An 18,396-nucleotide genomic window follows, 5' to 3' on the forward strand; every position below is an offset into this window, starting at 1 on the left:
TCCATTGAGCCAAACCTGTCTTGGCAAACTTTTTTTTTTTTTTTTTTTTTTAATATATTTTATTGATTTTGTTCAGAGAGGAAGGGAGAGAGATAAAGAGCTAGAAACATCGATGAGAGAGCCATCGATCAGCTGCCTCTTGCACACCCCCTACTGGGGATATATCCACAACCAAGGTACATGCCCTTGACCTGAATCGAACCCGGACCCTTCAGTCCCCAAGCCAACGCTCTATCCATTGAGCCAAACTGGTTTCGGCAAAACTTAAACTTCTTCTAACGCCACTTCTTCAACATAGACTCGCCCAGGCCCTGGTATTTTGTGGAAGAGCCACACTCAAGGGGCCAAAGAGCCGCATGTGGCTTGCGAGCCGCAGTTTGCTGACCACTGCTCTGGGGAGACTAGTCACAGCAGCTGCACGGGGGTGGGAGGGGGTGGGAGGGTGGGGGGGGGCCCTCCTCAGACGCTGTCTCCCAGCTGGTCCTCCCTGCCGCCCCCTGCTGCACAGCTGAAGCCAGGTAGCGCACCTGCACCCAATTGGAGGTCCTGGGAAACCCCACCCCTCCCCTCCGGCCCCGCCCCAGCCCGTGGGCATCCTGCTGCGGGGGTGGCCCAGGAGCTCATTCCTGGTAGAAGGGCTTGGGTGCAGAGGCCCAGTTGGGAGGAGGAGCGCCCTGAGGCTGTTCTCCGGGGGAAAGGCTCCAGGAACGGGCAGCCTTGGTCGGGCTGTGCCGTGAAGCCTTGCGCTCGGGATGCTGCGGCCTTGGACCCTGGCAGAGGTTGGATGGGGGCCCAGCGGCGGAGCCAGAGCCCACACCGATGCCCGGAGCCTTCGTCCTCCTGGAAGGTGACAGACTCGCGGCCCTTGCACAGTTCACCTCCACCCCCCGGGGTTCTGGCCTTGGGGTCCGCTCCGACCGCCCTCCCTTCCCCCGCGCCCCTCCCGCACAGCCTTCAGGCCAGAACCTGGTCCCCAAAGCCCTGTGGCCAAAGCGCCCTGCACTGTGGCTCTGACTTTGGGGGGGCGGGGAGGGGGACGATGCCTCAAGGAGGAATGGGGTTTGCTTGGCAGGTGGTGTGAGCCAGGCACCTGAGCATCAAGGGTGAGGGGCCCGAGTACCCGGGGCGCCCAGGTGTTCCCCATCCCAGGCCTCCTCTGCCGGCCCCTGTAGAACTCCAAGGTCCTGTGAGTTCCAGGTTCATCTCAGAGGAGGTGGAGGCAGCAGCTCCTGGGGCCTGATCCTACCTCCCCTGACGCTCAGCCCATCCCTTCCCCGCACCGCCATTTGGAGCTGCACTCACTGCCTCAAAGGACACCCTGCGGGCTCTCACCGCACCGCTTTGCACCTGTTTGCCTAAATAGAACAACGCAAACTCCACGCAGCACCCAGCAGGCAAGTGGAGCAGGCTGTGGCCTCTGGCAGCGCCTGGACTGTGGACCTGTGCATTGGGGGCTTGGGGACCCCCACTCAGCTCCAGGGTGCCGGGCCTGGGGAGGGCCTGTCGGTGAGGAATGGCCTGGTGCTCGGTCCTCTGCCCAAGATGGCACCAGGTTTGGTAGGAGCCCAGGAAGGGAGCACAGTGGGGTGAGGGCCACCTGCCACCCTGTGGTGCTGGATGGCTGCAGAATGGTGGGGACCACACGTGGCGCCAGGGGAGAACCAGGAGTAGTTTGTTTGTGAAAGACGCGCTGTATCCACAGAGACATAGCCTCTGCTGGTTGTGTCTACCTGAGGCCAGTCACACGGGAGATGGTGATGAAGCAACTTTGTGCCATGCTAAATGCTCTGTATCCATTGTGTTACCTATTGTTATGTAGCATCTTCACTTTTCAGGTAAGAGAAATCAAACAATATGTTCAGAGGACCAGAGGTAGCAAGGCACAGCCAGTGTGTGAAGTCCAGGTGTCTGATCCAGAGCATAGACTCTTATTAAATTACTAGAGGCCCGAATCACAAAATTCATGCAGGGGACTTGGCTCTTGGCAGCTGCGGCAGCTTGCCTCAGCCCTCGCAGCCCCGGGTTCGTCCAAAGGTCATCTGGAAGGACATCCAGAAGGTGGTTCGGCTGTCCGGTCTAATTAGCATATTACACTTTTATTATTGTTGTTGCTGAAACAGAAAAGAAAAACACACACCTACTTTTGCTACTGGGTAAAGAGTCATTTGCTAGTCTTTTTTTTTTTTTTCATATAGATAACGTGCTCTTTTTTGTTTTGTTTTAAATTTCCAAAACCTATTTTTAGTAAAGGCACAGCTTCTTCACACAGTAAATTTAAAACAGTGAACAGGAATCATAACGATAACATTTCTCCCTCTTGACTGCTACCGATTCCTAGAGGTTGTAGTTGGTATGTGACAAAGTTTTATTTGGATTGGACTGCAGAGGGGGAAAAATGCTACAGGAGCAGAGTCATTAGGAGTTCTCTCGAAGTCATAGTAACTGATGGAAAACAGGCAATTTCATTTAAAATACATGATCTACGGCAACAGAAATTGCACTTGACTCTGGACCCCTCCATGCTTTGAAAGCCTAATGAGGACGGTAGCCAGCTTCTGCGAGCAGGTTTAATTAATCCTGAGAAGAGCTCTTTTCTCCTAGCAACAGCATTCCCCCCCAAATTACAGTCCAAAGCTAATGTGAAAGCTGAACAATATTTTCAAAAACCAGTAAGTAAATATCATGACGTAAAGCAAGGTATAGAACCTCAAAGAATATTTTTTTCAAATTTATTTATTTATTGTCCATGAATTCTCCTCCCCCTCCCCCCCCCCTTTTTTTTTTTGCACAATCCCTCCACTCCCCTAACCCAGCCCACCCTGGCTGACAGCTATCAGCCTGTTCTCTAGATCTATTTTGCTTGTTAGCTCATTAGACTCCACATATGAGTGAAGCCATATGGTACTTGTCTTTAAAGAACAGTAAGCTAAGTGAAAGAAGTCCAAGACAAGTAGATTTTTTAATCATAGGATTATAATCACAATAATGTCTCAAGGTAATTAAGCGGGTAAAAATTAGATGAGATTATTGTTAAATTGTGCTACGCCTCTTTTCTGCCAAAGTTGAGCATTTATATTTAGGCCAGTTGGGTAATTATTTGGTGAAGAGGGCAGTTCAGCTTTTTTCTTGTGAGGTAATTAAAACGAGAAACACATGTGGGTAAAAGGTGATGGGTGTTCTGACCTGTGCTCAGTAGGAGGATGTGAAAAGAGGCCTTTTTCTTTTTCAGCCTTGCCTTACACCCAGATAAAACTCTTGTCGCAACTGGCCAAGTTGGGAAGGAGCCATATATATGTATATGGGATTCCTATAATGTCCAGACTGTGTCTATTCTTAAAGATGTCCACACACATGGAGTCGCCTGCCTGGCTTTCGACTCAGATGGACAGGTGTGTATCTTTTTCCGTTTTCATTTCCTTTAATGATTTCTCATAAGTCGCTTAGAATTATAATGCACATAGCCTTTGGGCCTGGAAAGTCTGTCAACCCTTGCTGTCTCCCCTTGGCAGCCTCTTGAGTCTTCGCTTGTTTGACCCTTTTCCAAGCTTGTGGCACTGACGTCAGCTCTCAATAAGCCCATTTTGGTCCCCCCAGAAAGAAAGTCATGAGCTCATGCTGCTTAGGCCCATCATGACTCGGCAATCCCACTTGGTCTTCCTGTGAGTTTCCTATTTGGAATGAGGATTGGACCAGACTTTTCCCATAAACCTCAAACTCTGAGCATCACATTGGTTCCCCTTGCTTTCAGAAAATAACATCCTCTCCTAATAATTCACACCCACACAAAAAATTCTCTGACTCTTTCCCCGCAGGTCACTTCTAATAACTTCTCGCTGCCCACCTCCCCACAATTCAAGCACAATTCATGTGTATTTATTAGTTTCTTTACGGTAATTCTGACACTCATCCTCTCCGTCCCATTCTCTCTGCCACCATCTTTTTAAGTTCCCAATACATGTCATGCCTGACAATTTAACCTCTTAACTGGTCCACACAGCAAATTTCTTGATAATACATTTCACCATCAGAAAAAGCATTGGTCAGAGAATTGGTTAAAAACAAGAAAAGCAAAAAATTGATCCAAGTCCACACTTTGTAGCTGGGTATTCTAGACTAACCAACTTTCCTAAGCTCATCTTCAGTCTCCCCTTGTGGTCAAATTGGACAAGTCAGCGACATTCCTCCACCACACCTCGCTCTTCGGCACCTTCAGACCCTTTCTCAGGCAGTCCTCTCCACTTCAGGTGCCCTACTCAGCCTCTTTGCTCTTTGCCCCGGAAGTAACTCATTCTGGAAGGTCTTGAAAGAATGAGTTAGCCTTCCCAGAGCCCCCAACAGAGTGGAAATCTCGAGTCCCACTGCATTCGCCTCTTTACTAAGGCTGTACTTTTCTCCACTTTCCGTGTTCCTGGGCTACCTTGATTTTTTTTTTTTTTAAAGAAGTTAATCCTTTATAACAGTATTAAGTACTTAGGACTTTTAAAAAAAAATATATATATATATATATTTATTGATTTTTTACAGAGAGGAAGAGAGAGGGATAGGAGAATTAGAAACAGCGATGAGAGAATCATAGATCAGCTGCCTCTTGCACACCCCTACTCGGGATGTGCCCACAACCAAGGGACATGCCCTCAACTGGAATTGAACTTGGGACCTTTCAGTCCGCAGGCCGACGCTCTATCCACTGAGCCAAACCTGTTTCAGCTACCTTGATTTTTTTTTTCTTTCTTAAACTCTCCAAATTTCTGCCATTTAGTTTCTTTAATTTTTATTAAATACCTGAGTCTGTGCTGTGGAAAGACCTGTCAAATTTTTCATAAAGGCTTGACCAAACTGAATTTTTTGTGAAGTTCAGTGGATTATAGGACTTGACCTGATTTGAGTTCCTTTTTAAACAATTAACCTTTATGTATTTGGTATAGTCTGCTAATTTGAGAGAGTAGTGATCCTTATTCATTCCTCCCCCCACCCCTCACCCCCACCCCGAACTAGAGTCACTAACACATGGACCCTGGCATAGATATTTTATTTTTATTTTTTTATTTTAGTACTCTATAGTCTCATCCAATTTAGTCAGGATAATGCCTGTGTTCCGTTGTATATCCACATCTAAAGAGAAAAGGCTGGTTAGTGACATTTCTTCAAACTTGCAGTTACTGGGTTCCTGACTAAATTAAATGAATGGGTGAGAATGCATGAGCACGTCCAGGTGTAAACGTATGCTCAGATGTTCTCCCAGGCGCATTCTCTCATCTGTTTTTTTTTTTTTTTAAGCAAACATTCTTTATCCAAATTGTGTCTAAAGCAGTGATTTTGAACCTTTCTCATCTCATGGAACACAAACTACTAAAATTCTGAGGCAAACAAAAATATTTGCCCATCTGAAAAAAAAAAGATATAATTTTGATTCATTCACACTGAACAACGATTGTTATATTTTTATTTGACAATTTAAGGGAAAAAAGATCCTTGCCCCTGACTAAATAGTCACGTATTGCATGTTTTAAAAATTCTTGCAGCACACCGGTTGAAAATTGCTATTCTAAATCATCACAAGAAAAATGTGGTGTGGCTGAGGAAAACGGCTTTAACTTTTGGGCTCCATTTTGCAGGGTGGGGGCAGGGGTGGACTTCCCTGTCAGCTGAGAAGAATAGCCGCCTGTTGGTTGGCCATGATGGATTTCCTGCCTTGCTGAGGCCTATTGCTTCAGGTCTGCCCTGTTCCCTAGTCAGAGTCCACGGGAACCAAGGGACACTTAGAAAATGACGAATGACCCATCCTCTCTCAAACAACAAAAGGCAATATAAATGCTCCTCAGGTAGCTCTGGGGTCTGTCACTACAAATGAACAAAATAGATTCCATTTGGCTTTTTCTCAATCAAGAAATGTGGGTTTTACTTTAGTGTCTATGTTTACGTTAACTGCTTTTTCCTGTGGTTTTTTTGTTTTGTTTGTTTTTGTTTTTCTTTTTTTTAAAGAATAAACAATGAAATTCACCCACTTCTAATTTTCTTATATGGATGAAAATAAAAAATGCATTGAAATAATTTCCATTGCTGGAACACTCAATTAAAAATTACAGCAAAGACCTCCTTTCATAAAGGCACATTTAAAAACCTCCAACTATGTATTTTTAATATTCCCAATGGGAAGTCATTTACAGAAAAAAAAAACCTCAATAATCTCTGCACACTAACATGTATACATAGTCATATATGGCCATCTATCATTCCATACATTCACACACTTACATGCACACTCACATATGTTCCTGGGCTACCTTGATTTTTTTTTAGAAGTTAATCCTTTATAACAGTATTAAGTACTTAGGACTTTTTAAAAAAATATATATTTTATTGATTTTTTGGGTAATGCTATATTATTAAAACCCTTTAACTTACATTATTTCACTGATCCACACAAAAGTCCTATGTAAACTGAAAAAAAAAAAATTTACATTCATCTTACCGATGAGAAAACTGAGATTTAAGGAAGTGAATGAATTTTTCAAGGTGTTATATCTGGCTACTTACAAAATTAAAATAGAAGCCAAACCTATTTACTTCCAGTCCAAACCTCTATCTGTAAACAGTGCTGTGTCCTTAGAAGTGGTATCCTGCTAGGACCTCTGATTTTGGTGTTCCTAAAATGGGTTTGGACACTTTAGATGTTTTGTATACTCATGTTAAATTTCCCTTTCCCTTTGAGGACAAATTCTGCTGTGAATCCAAAGACTTTGGACTGGTAGATGGAATGCCAGTTTACTTTTACTGAAATTATGTTATCTTCTTTAGTCACTTGAAATGTTTGTGAAATCATGGAAATTAAAAAGAATGAAAATGTTTATTTCTGAGACTTCTCTGTGTGTTTGTCAGACCCTTTAATTGGAGCAGTCTATTGAGGCTTTCAGACTACAAACCCTAAACTCTATTAAATCTACATTAAGATCTTAAATTTAGAAATTAAATTCAAATCCTGCCTTCAAGTTCTGTTCCTGTGATTTCCACCGATTAATCAGATTCATGAGATTTTTTGCACATGTCTCCTATGTTTAAGGACAGATAAGTTGCACCTGAAAGGTTTTTGAAATGTCAGTATATGCTATGGAAGTCAGTACATGACTTAAGGTGGATCTTGAAAAATGATTTTTGTTTCATAAGAAGCTCAAAGCTTGGCCCAAAGTAGATTATCAGTGGCCATTTGTTGGAAGAAGGGCATGGGTAAGGGGGAGTCTTGCCATTAAATTATTGTTTTTAATCCTAGCGTTTGGCCTCTGTGGGATTGGATGCCAAAAACACAGTCTGCATTTGGGACTGGAGGAAGGGGAAATTGCTGGCCTCAGCCACTGGCCACTCCGACCGGGTAAGAAGACCACACAGATTGTATAACTGGGAAGAAGGGGGGGGGGGGGGTGCGGGCTGTGATTGAGCCTCTCAGAGTTGGTAATACTTCTCAAAGTAAGTATTCCACATGTATATATTTCCCTACATATTCAACTTAAAAAACTTACTGTTTTTAAAAATTAATTTAGGATTGATAGCTATGTTGGCATTTCTTTTGGCGATCAGCTGCTTTATGGAAGTTACTGCTTTTTATAGCTTCCTCGTAAAATCAAAATGGAATTGAATTTTAAAGTGATATGCAAATGTATTTATTTGGAAATGGAAAGAGTTGTTAGAAATTAGTATTCACAAAATACGTGTACGAGCGTATGCATTTGAATTTCAAATGAATGCAGTGACAACTTTGTGGTTCTTTGCTCTATTTGAGAACCTTGAATGTAAATTGTGGCCTGCTTGTCATTCATATTGAAGTCGGTGTGATCAGAAATGACACTTCCTTGTAGTCATGTCTGGCAAGATAGGACACAAAGCAGGCATATATGCATTAGCTGGTAGAAAATCTATTTCTCCACTGACTTGCATAATTAAAATAATTTGGCTACTTTACTGTCTTGATCTTCTAATGAAAAAATAATGAATTTGCGTGGTGTCTTACATTGATTCCTAGTTGTTTCGTATTTCTGTCCAATATGTGCCTATGAAGAATGAGGCCTTAATTTAATATTAAATTCATTGTCTCTTGCTTTGTGTGAACTCTAAAAGTTTTTTTTTATATGACTATACTATTAATAGTCACCTATGGAGAATTATGATAGTAAGGGAATCCAATAGTTGTTGCCACAGTTATTTAGGCAAATTGTACTCGAGGGTAAAGTTCTCAGAAAGCCCAGGAGTGACCATCAGTGGAACGTTGAGTGTTGGAAGAGGCCTGGCATTCCTCTGGCCCAATGGTTCCAAGCCCTGAGGACACATAAAAAATATTCGGAGGTGATGTTACTGCAGAGTGCTGCTCAGGCTCTACCCAGAGGTGTTGGTATTAACTTATTGGTGGCTAATTTGTATTAACTTAGTACTTAATGAACAGGTCGAAAATATTCCCAGTGCTTACATTTTGGGTGTTCCTGCTTTTGTTTATACTGTGATCCCATTGTATCTCATAAAGTAAATTGAATTGGATCAATACATGAATTTCCTTTTGCTTCGTTACTGTGTCGTACACTTTCCAGTTAGGTAAGTGCAATGCTATTCCAGTGAGAACTCTGTAATTTTAGCCTAGGATGCTTTAATGAAATACTGTTCTTTTAGACTCTAAAATTTAGAGCATTGTTCTCCCAGACACCGTAATTTATTTATTTATTTATATAAATATATTTTATTGATTTTTTTTTACAGAGGAGGAGAGAGGGATAGAGAGCTAGGAATGTCAATGAGAGAGAAACATCGACCAGCTGCCTCTTGCACACCCCCTACTGGGGATGTGCCCGCAACCAATGTACATGCCCTTGACCGGAATCAAACCCAGGACCTTTCAGTCTGCAGACTGATGCTCTACCACTGAGCCAAACCGGTTTCGGCAGACGCCGTAATTTATATCACACCTAGTTTTGTTCTTTATTACTGATGCTGATGTGAATGATGATTGGCTGCTTATGGGCAAATGATTATCATCAAGTTTATTTTAGTGACCAAATACTTAATCCCTACTACTCATTTGTATAATGAGTGCTTTTGTAGCCTGCAAAATGACCACACTTAACCTCATCTCAATAGCCCTCGTAACAAAACTGAGATGGTGTTATCCATTTTATGGAACATGTGGTTAAAGATGCTAAGAGTTGCCTGAGCTTGCTTAGCTGAAGCGGGTACTTGGACCTCATTGGTGCTTGGGCCAAGTGCTCTTTCTTCAGTGCTCTTTCTGTGGTCCACAGTTGCTCTTCTCTACCTAACCGAAGGTTATAGTCCTCTTTTCTCCGATGATTGGTCCATATTGCTTCTTCCGATGTGATGAGAAGTTAGCAGCCTACTCTGGCCCTGGTGATGGGTTCTTTTTATTAGAGTTTCACAGAATGTGGTCCATGGACCACCTTCCTCAGAATCTTCTGGGCTCTGTTTTAAAATATCTGGGCCCAACTTCAGACCCACTAAATCAGATTCTCTCCCATGCACCAGGGGACTATGCACTAAACAATTGCCACTGGTAATTTGACCCTAAAAGATGACAGTCTTCTCTTTCCTGTCCCCCAAATAGAAGTAGAACTGCCTGCAAGCAGCTTAATAGCTGTTCTCAAAGTATGATAAATAACACTGGCAAATACGTTTTCAGCTTCTTGGAAAATAAGAAATGTAACATTATTTTGGACCAGATTATAATGATAGTCTGAAGAACTATTTTCGGTGGGCTAAGTTAGTGGCAGGAAAAGGCCTCTGCCTTTTGTGCAGGGATATTAACTTCTGTGATCACTAGGAACTGTTGGCTTCATTGACTGTAGTTGACCATGAAACATTTTCCTACTTAAAATGAAGCATTTTGTAATTTTTTTTTTATTGAGAAAAACTATCTGAAAAGTGTTATTAGCATGGAGAGCTAGAGAAAATCTGATAAAAATTATCCTATGTCATCACAAGCAATTACCCTGCATGGATAGACTTAAAAATACAACACCAGTTTGTTCTCAATGATCGCAGTTAACTGTTACCTCTCTGTTCAGGCCTGAGGTAAGAAGATATGAGGTGATGAGACATGTGTCAGCAGTTCTGACTCATCCCCGAGCCAGATCCTCCGGTTCTCATTCTGTGCAGGTTAACACTGTGTCCTAAGTGTCAGGATAGAGTATTGGCAAACAGACTGGTATCTAAAGAAGGCAAAACAAAACAAAAACCCACCCATCAATGACCAACATAGCAACTTTTAATATTTTTTAAACAGATTTTTGATATTTCCTGGGATCCATATCAGCCAAACAGAGTGGTTAGCTGTGGAGTGAAACATATCAAGGTAAAGTAGTTCTCTTTTTCAAATTTTTGGTACCTCGTATGAAAAGAAATTTTAGGTGTTTATGTTTAATTTGGTGTTGAGAAACTGCTCGACTTTGCCTTGCTTTCCTTACATTTAAAACCTCCTTCCTTACCTGCTTCTCTGATCATGAAGGAAGCTAACATCAGTGTCCTACCAACACCTTAGGGCTTCATAATCATTTAGTAACCCTGGTGCAAAGACCTGATTGTAACCTGAGAATACTTTTGCTGTCATACAGGCACTTTTTGCTTCAGCAGCAGTTGGAGGAGCCTTCCTAATGTTTTACATAGCCCACCTGGAAGCAGAGAAAACTCACTAAATTTAATTTTAAAAAATTGAGTTTGTATCACATGAAGGAATAAAAACTGACCCTATTTTCAATTTGTTTGAAGTTGAGCAACTAAAACAGAACATTCTGTAAGAGAGGCACAACTGAAATTCTGTAGGAATAAAGGAGAGATCCCAAGTGGTTAGAGGAATGGTGTTTCGCTGAGGCTTGGTGGGTAGGTGAATTTGTTAGAGAGAGCTTGGAAGGCAGAAGAGCCAGCTGAGGGGTTGCAATTCAGCCCAGAATTAATAGGGGGCATTGGTCACCCATGGAATCATGGGACTGGGAGCAGAAAGGTCCTTGGCCCATAACATGTTCAAAGATTACTAATGTTTTGCCGAAACTGGTTTGGCTCAGTGGATAGAGCGTCAGCCTGCGGACTGAAAGGTCCCAAGTTCGATTCCGGTTAAGGGCATTTACATTGGTTGTGGGCACATCCCCAGTGGGAGGTGTGCAGGAGGCAGCTGATCAATGTTTCTCTCTCATCGATGTTTATAGCTTTCTATCCCTCTCCCTTCCTCTCTATAAAAATCAATAAAATATATTAAAAACAAGATTATTAATGTCTCATCACCAAAGAACCTACTTTTAAGAATTTTCTTTCCATGGGAATCAATATTTGGAAAGATTCTGTCCACAAGATACATTGTAGCTGTTAAATATTAATTACCTAAACAATTTTTAAAATATATTTTTATTGATTTCAGAGAGGAAGGGTGAGGGAGAGAGAGATAGAAATATCAATAAATGAGAGATTATCATTGACCGGCTGCCTCCTGCACGCCCCACACTGGGGACCGAGCCCGTAACCCAGGCATGTGCCCTTGACTGGAATCAAACCTGGGACCTTTCAGTCTGCAGGCAGACGCTCTATCCATTAAGCCAAACCAGCTAGGGTACCTTAACAATTTTTATTCATCCAAGATATGTATCTGCCAACATGAGTTTCTGATCAGTCTAAAATATGGCAAAGGTATCCAGTTCTTTGAGCTACAAGTAAAGAAACGCGTGAGCTCACGATGAGCCTGATTTCCGTGAGGCTGTGTCTGGAAGACTGGGACCCTGACCCGGGAGCCATCATCCGGCCTGCGTGTTCTACAGCGAGGAGACCAAGTCCCAGGAGGTGACATTGAATATTGGTTTTATTTCCCTCTGCTTCACTCCGGGAAAGTTGTTTCATCTCCCTGAGGCCGAGCTTCTTCCTCTAGGAAAAAGGGTGGGGAGATCACTACTTCCTGAATTTATTGAGTTACCTTCATTAGTGTATAGAACCAGTAGGGGCACAATAATGTTACCTTCCTCCCCCATTTCCCAGGATCACAAAAATGCTGGCACAGGTAAGATTTAAACTCTGTCTCTGGCTCCCTGTGTAGAGCTGTTTCCACTTAGGAATTATTTCCTTAATGATCATACATGGCTTAACTTCCTCCCCTCTTCACCCCCCCCCACCCCCAGATTATTAAAAGAAATAGATTAACTGCTGCTTAATTGGTAGGCTTCTCTAGCTTCTTCCTATTTCCCCCCCCTTATACTTGGTTTAACTTTTAATCAGTTAAATCTAGAAGCAGAGAAAGGTAAACCCTGTAACTTGATTTGAAAATACTGCAAGCTGCTTATCCTGTGAAATTTGTTGTCTTAGCAGTTTTAGGCTTTTTTTTTTTTTTTTCTAAGCAAAAACAAGCATTTTTACCTCAAATGGAAGAATCTGTAAAAGCCCACTCAGCCATTCTGTATTAATTTACTAATAAGAAACCCACATCAAATTTCCACAGGCTTCAAGCAATTATTTTCCCCATCTGTATCTTCTCCATCCAATTCTAGGATCCCCCGCCTTTTCTCCCCCCCAAAAAAGCTGCCTAACAGCAAATGAATGATTCCAGTCACATGGTGAATGCAAAATCTTTGATTCACCCCAAGAAAATACTCTTCAGTGAAATTTTTGTAGCCAGGGTGAAACCCTTCCTGGTTTTGCAAACAGGCAAGTTACAGGGATCTGAAAGGAACGCCTGGAAAACAGTGGCAGTTGAGCTTCGTCTGCTTGGTTGGTTTTACGGCAAATGAGCCCACTAGCCTTGTGGACAGTGTTGATCCTCCTCCAGTCTCTAGTCAGAGACAGAGGGACCTTGGAGATGACCTGGGCCAGGTGAACTCCAAGGGAGCTTCCAGTTCCAACAAAATTTTCATTTCAATCTGCGACTGGAGATTGGGGAAGATAGACAATGACTCTCCCTCTGATGTGGGCTTACTGATGTGTGGCTACCCTAACCTGTCACTGTTTTCCAAACAGGAAGTGCTTCTCAAGAAGAGATCATGGGTCAAAGATTTGCCATTTTTCCGGAGAAAAATCTCCTACCTATCCTGGCATTACGTTTATATCATAGGTGCCTTTTCAGAGGGTCCTTTGATTACTTGCAATGTTTTACATCACATGTGTCAAACACAAGGCCCGCGGGCCAAATCCGTCCCGCCAGGCCTTGCAATGTGGCCCGCACCATGCTGTCATCACTGCACTCCGCTGCGTTTCCATCACAATGACAGTTTATGACTGTTCAGTAAACCATTTGGCCCGCGATTTAGGCTGGATTTTAGATTTTGGCCCCTTCTCTGATTGAGTTCGACACCCCTAGTTTACATTATACCATCTGATCAGGTGATTTTCTCAGAAACCCTTTGTGTCTGAGGATAATAGCCTCTCTGTATTTTTTGTGGTTGTCCATCTGGAAATATTTCAGTAACTCAGGGCGAAGGTGCACACCCCATGTTAAAGCAATAATAATTACAAAATAATGACTCTCCTTTTCATCCTCACGCCTGGGAGACAGGATGAGAAAGAAAAGCATCTTAAGGGTCACCACACACAGCAAGTCCTTTGGCTTGTCATATGTATTATACTTATATCTCATCGTTTGTTCAGGTTCAACGTTAATAATGAAATAGTAAGTGTATTACCGAAGCGTATACCTATCTTTTCGTTCCTTCCATGTATACTTTCATGCCTTCCCATAAAAACAATATCCAGAGAAATGAATCACCAGAGTTGGCACTTCCCTCTTTAATGAGAAGAACCCTGTATTGTCTCAAAAAGTTGCACATCTGTCTCCTCCTCCTCCCTGAGGGCCACGTCACATACCCAACTGCTCTGAGAGGACCACCATTGCTTCCGTTCTTGCACCAAAGATTAGGGTTGTCCCTGGCTTTTCCTCTTCTGAGCCCTAGTGCAGTGTCTTCCTCACCAGCAATCCAAATCCTACTCCTGAAATGATCACTTGTTTTATATGTGTCTTCATTAGAGGGAAAGTTCTCAAGGCAAAGATCAGGATTTCAATATTATGTCCTGTATAATCCTCCCCACTTGAGCCCTGACCTTCGTCAAACCACTTAATACTCTTTTCCTCGCTTCCAAATGGGGATAGTAGTATCTGTCTTAGGCTCTTTTCCAGGGTGCTAAGAAGATTAAATGCTAGACCTTCGTAAAGAGCCATTATAGACTATGTATAGGGCACTAGAGTTATGCCATTTCATATATTTTTCCAAAACTATGTTAAATCAAAACATTTAATATATACATAACCATAGAGTCTCCCTGCTACCTTCTATAAAGTAGCTCAAGCTTCATGCTTATGGTTTCCCACATGATACATTATACCACTAAACTGAAAAGCCGAGGCATTTATTTGGCTCTATGGAAATATTGCTTATATTTAATAACATATTTCTAAGTAACATTTTTACAGTGACGATTTATAACATTTTTAGTTAGAAAGAAATTGTTTCCAAATATATTTATATACACCAGAAAATGGCTAGAGGATATATCAGTGTGTTAGCAGGAGGTTGAGGGTAATTTCAATTTTCCTCTCTATTCTGTTTTTCTAAACTTCCCGACAATGAATCTATCCTACTTCTATAACTTGACAGGAAATCAAACAAAAGTGTAATGATTCATCATCTACTTCATCCCAACTCTTGGAACATTGACATTTTATATCAAATTACTAATCAATAATTAGTTATGTTTTGGAATTTTGGAGCTTTGAACATTTTAAAATATTAAGTTTTCTTTATGCCAGTAGCTGGCTAAAGCATTTTGCGGTTCTCTGCTGTTACAGCAAAATAAGTTAGAGTGTGTGTACCTCATTCAACTACAGCAAATTATGTAACGGGTATCAGAACATTAGCAAACAAACACTAATAATGAGATGCCTCGGAACAATCTACTTTTGGATCTTTTTATTTTATCATTTACTTTCTAGTTTTGGACACTCTGTGGAAATGCCCTGACTGCAAAAAGAGGGATATTTGGCAAAACGGGGGATCTTCAGACCATCCTTTGCCTTGCGTGTGCCAAAGAAGACATCACCTACTCTGGTGCTTTAAATGGGGACATCTATGTCTGGAAAGGGCTCAACTTAGTCCGCACCGTCCAAGGCGCACACAGTGTAAGTGTTCCCATCTGAAAATTTGGTATTCCCCTCCCCCAAACCCCATCCCCCGCCCCTTGCTTACGGATCAACCAACTCTGCTGAGCACTCCCTAAACATGCCTGAAAGATTTCCCCAGTGTTTTGTTCACCTAAAAGAAATATTTCAAAAGCATCATAATTTAATTGGCCTTCACCTCAATTACCGAAGGACTGGTTAGTATTGTTATTCATCAGCAGTAGCTCGATAGAAGACTAGAACAATTTCATCATCAGTTTCATCATATCGACCAGCACTTTTCACATTTTACTGTGCCTGCAAATGTCACAGAGATCTTAAGGCGCTGATTCTGACTCAGTGGGTCTGAGATGATGTCACTGTGGCCTATATGTTGATCAGCAAGGAAGGAGACAACTATTTTTACATTGGTAAAATGGATGTCCCTCAATTCTAGGTCCACATCACGCAAACAGAAACCTTTGACAAACTCTTTTGACAGTCTGCTGTGTAAGAATAGGGCAAACTTTACTTCTGACCACTCTGCTCTGTTTTGACATATATTAAAATGGTTACATTGCTGTGTCTATAGGTGATAAAACAGATGATGTGAATGGTAAAGCCTATGAGTGGAGCTGTGGTAAAATGTTCCTGAAATTTGATAGTCCTTTGCTTGTTGCCTCCAAATTGATCCCTTATTATTCTAATAGGAAGAAAAATTTAAGCAACTCTTAAAGAGCTATGAAATTTTAGATCTTTCATTGTCTTGTATGTTTAGAACCAATTTTCTTGGCTTTGATTATTGTGTTTTAAACTGCTTTTAAAACAGTTAAGAGGTCAGTATTTGTCCTCATTCATAGCTACCTTAGGAACCTAATTTCTCTTTCTACCCTGTTTCCCCAAAAATATTAATTTTTGCTCCCAAAGATGCGCTAGATCTTATTTTCAGGGGATTTCTTTATTTTCCATGTGCTAGGTCTTATTTTCGGAGGATGTCTTATTTTCGGGGAAACACGGTAGATCTTAGGTCAAAATTATTCACTTGTAGCATTTTACACAGACCAAATAAAAAATTTTTCTGCAGACAAGCATCTTTAAATTATAAAACTATTTCAGGTGTGAAGGGCATCTTCAATGATGCTTAAGCCAACACCATGGTAATTTATGTTCATTGAGATGAGCTTGTACCTGTGGAAGTGTTTATGGCCCCAGCCAGGATATTTTTTACTTGATTATTTGGATAGCATTTATATTAAATCCCTCCATTGTTGTCATTTCATGATCCATTGTCACATCTTTTCTTTATAACAATCACTTGTCATGTAAAGGAACTTATGATTTCCATATCCAATTTAACCAAGGAATTTCTGAATAATTTTCTTACAACCTGCAATCAGTTTAGTTGTGGCAAAGGAGCTCTTGAACTAGTTTGCTCTGGTGGTTATTATGATTAATTTTTAATCTAGCTAAAAAAATAAAGGATATTACAAATGGCTGCTTGTTGTACTGTCAGGATTTCAATAGAGAACAAGGGATTTTTTGTTTGTTTTGACTTGATTTTTAACCATCAAGACCCAACTGCAGTGACATGCAGAAGGATGCAGCATTGAGTGTTATCTGCCTTATTTCCAGGCTGGAATCTTTAGCATGTATCCTTGTGATGAAGGCTTTGCCACTGGTGGACGTGACGGGTGTATACGGTTATGGGATACTGATTTCAAACCAATAACCAAAATTGATCTCAGGGAGACAGAACAAGGATATAAAGGTAATATATGTATTTTTATACTTACCCATAACTCTATGAGTGTTAAATGCAAGGTGAGGTTCTGTATTGGTTTTTCTGTACCCATCTTATTCCACAAAGGGATCTAAGACAAATCTCACACCTAACCTAATAATAGTGCATGCCGAGCCTGGTCATTTCTAACACAAAATTTATGATCTGGGTAAAATAATGAAGCTTAAATGACTTATAGTGGTGGCAAGGGAAGCCAAAAATAATTCTTAAAGCAAGTCAATTAAAATAAATGACATCTATGGTGATAAAAGACTTGGAATTAATGGTTATAAATGATTATGTCTAAAAGAATACAGTAATTATTCACACAGTATAAGGTGTCTTATTCATTTAATCATTCAATAGGCACTTATTAAGCATCTACTAAGTGTCATATACGTGCCTACAGACTAAATAGGCTCTTCCAGAAAGCATGCTTCGGGCATTTTATTGGAGTCTTGTGTATTTGTTTTAATTTCCAACACATACTTGTTGAATTGTTCCTGTGTAGAATGACTATAAACTCTATATCTGGAGCTACTCTGCATTAGGCCAAGCAGCATTCCCTCAGTGTTGAGCAAGAGTTAGGAGGCTGAAGTCTCCAAGGTACAGGACTTCTCAGCATCTCAGATGCCCACCGGCTGGTCTGAACCACCATCTTCCCCATAGATCACTGCCGTTGCTTTATCGCTAGTGTTCCTGCTTCAGCCACCATTCTCAGAATAACAGCCAGAGGGATTGTTTGACATTTACGAGCTAGATCACAGTATTCCTTTCCTCAAACGCCTGTGATGGTTTCCATTTTCCTCAGAAAAAGAGCCAGAGTTTTTAGGATGGCCTAGCAGCCCCTTCTTCTTTGTGTCAACCTGCCGTGTTCAAGCTTGACCCTCAAGAACCAGCAGATCTCCAACTCTGTCTGTGCCTGAGAAACCCTGGTATAGAACATTCAAAAAAACCAAACAATTCTCTAATCTGAGAACAGCCTTGTTTCCAACAGAGACAAAGCAAGCGCATCCGATTCTTCTTCTGGTCCGTTGAGTGGCTTCATGCTTCACCTCTGCTCCCATCGCCTCTAGCACCTATCTCCCTGTCTGTCCACCGTTGTCCTTTGGGCCATGCCTCCTGCCTCACTGTGCTGAGAAAGTGGAGGTGCATCAGAGGAGCATGCATAGGTGCTGGAGATTGCAACCTGCAGTCCAGGTGCAGGAGGGCCTGTAGGGATGCGTGTGGTGGTGTTTGTTCATGCTCTGTGGTATGGAATGCTGTGTGAGAACATTCGAAGAGGCTGACCATCTGGTTTGTTCTGGTAGAAATTCCCCTTCCCAGGCTGGCCTCAAATAAACACCCGTCTGGGTGGTCCTTCCTCAGGGTGGGACATAGCAGGTCTAGTGATGGGTCTGTCTTCTGAGGTCCCCTGAGGCTGTGTGGCGTACCTGTGACTATAGAGTTTGGAATCCTATGGACGCTGAAATAGACCTGATTTTGTAGAGAGTAGCTTTCACGGTGG

At 41.8% G+C, this 18,396-nt stretch overlaps 1 protein-coding gene across 1 annotated transcript in view; it reads left to right on the forward strand.

The window, feature by feature from the left end:
* Positions 1-18,396, forward strand: part of EML6 (EMAP like 6) — a 191,351-nt gene that overhangs the window by 61,870 nt on the left and 111,085 nt on the right. Inside the window, exons 2-6 of the mRNA XM_036435332.2 lie at positions 3,230-3,389; positions 7,268-7,366; positions 10,274-10,342; positions 14,945-15,130; positions 16,742-16,877. Of these exons, the coding sequence (XP_036291225.1) occupies positions 3,230-3,389; positions 7,268-7,366; positions 10,274-10,342; positions 14,945-15,130; positions 16,742-16,877 (650 nt within the window). The remainder of the gene's footprint in view (positions 1-3,229; positions 3,390-7,267; positions 7,367-10,273; positions 10,343-14,944; positions 15,131-16,741; positions 16,878-18,396) is intronic.

This window comes from Pipistrellus kuhlii, unplaced genomic scaffold, assembly GCF_014108245.1.
Source record: "Pipistrellus kuhlii isolate mPipKuh1 unplaced genomic scaffold, mPipKuh1.p scaffold_m20_p_13, whole genome shotgun sequence".
Classification (NCBI taxonomy): domain Eukaryota; kingdom Metazoa; phylum Chordata; class Mammalia; order Chiroptera; family Vespertilionidae; genus Pipistrellus; species Pipistrellus kuhlii.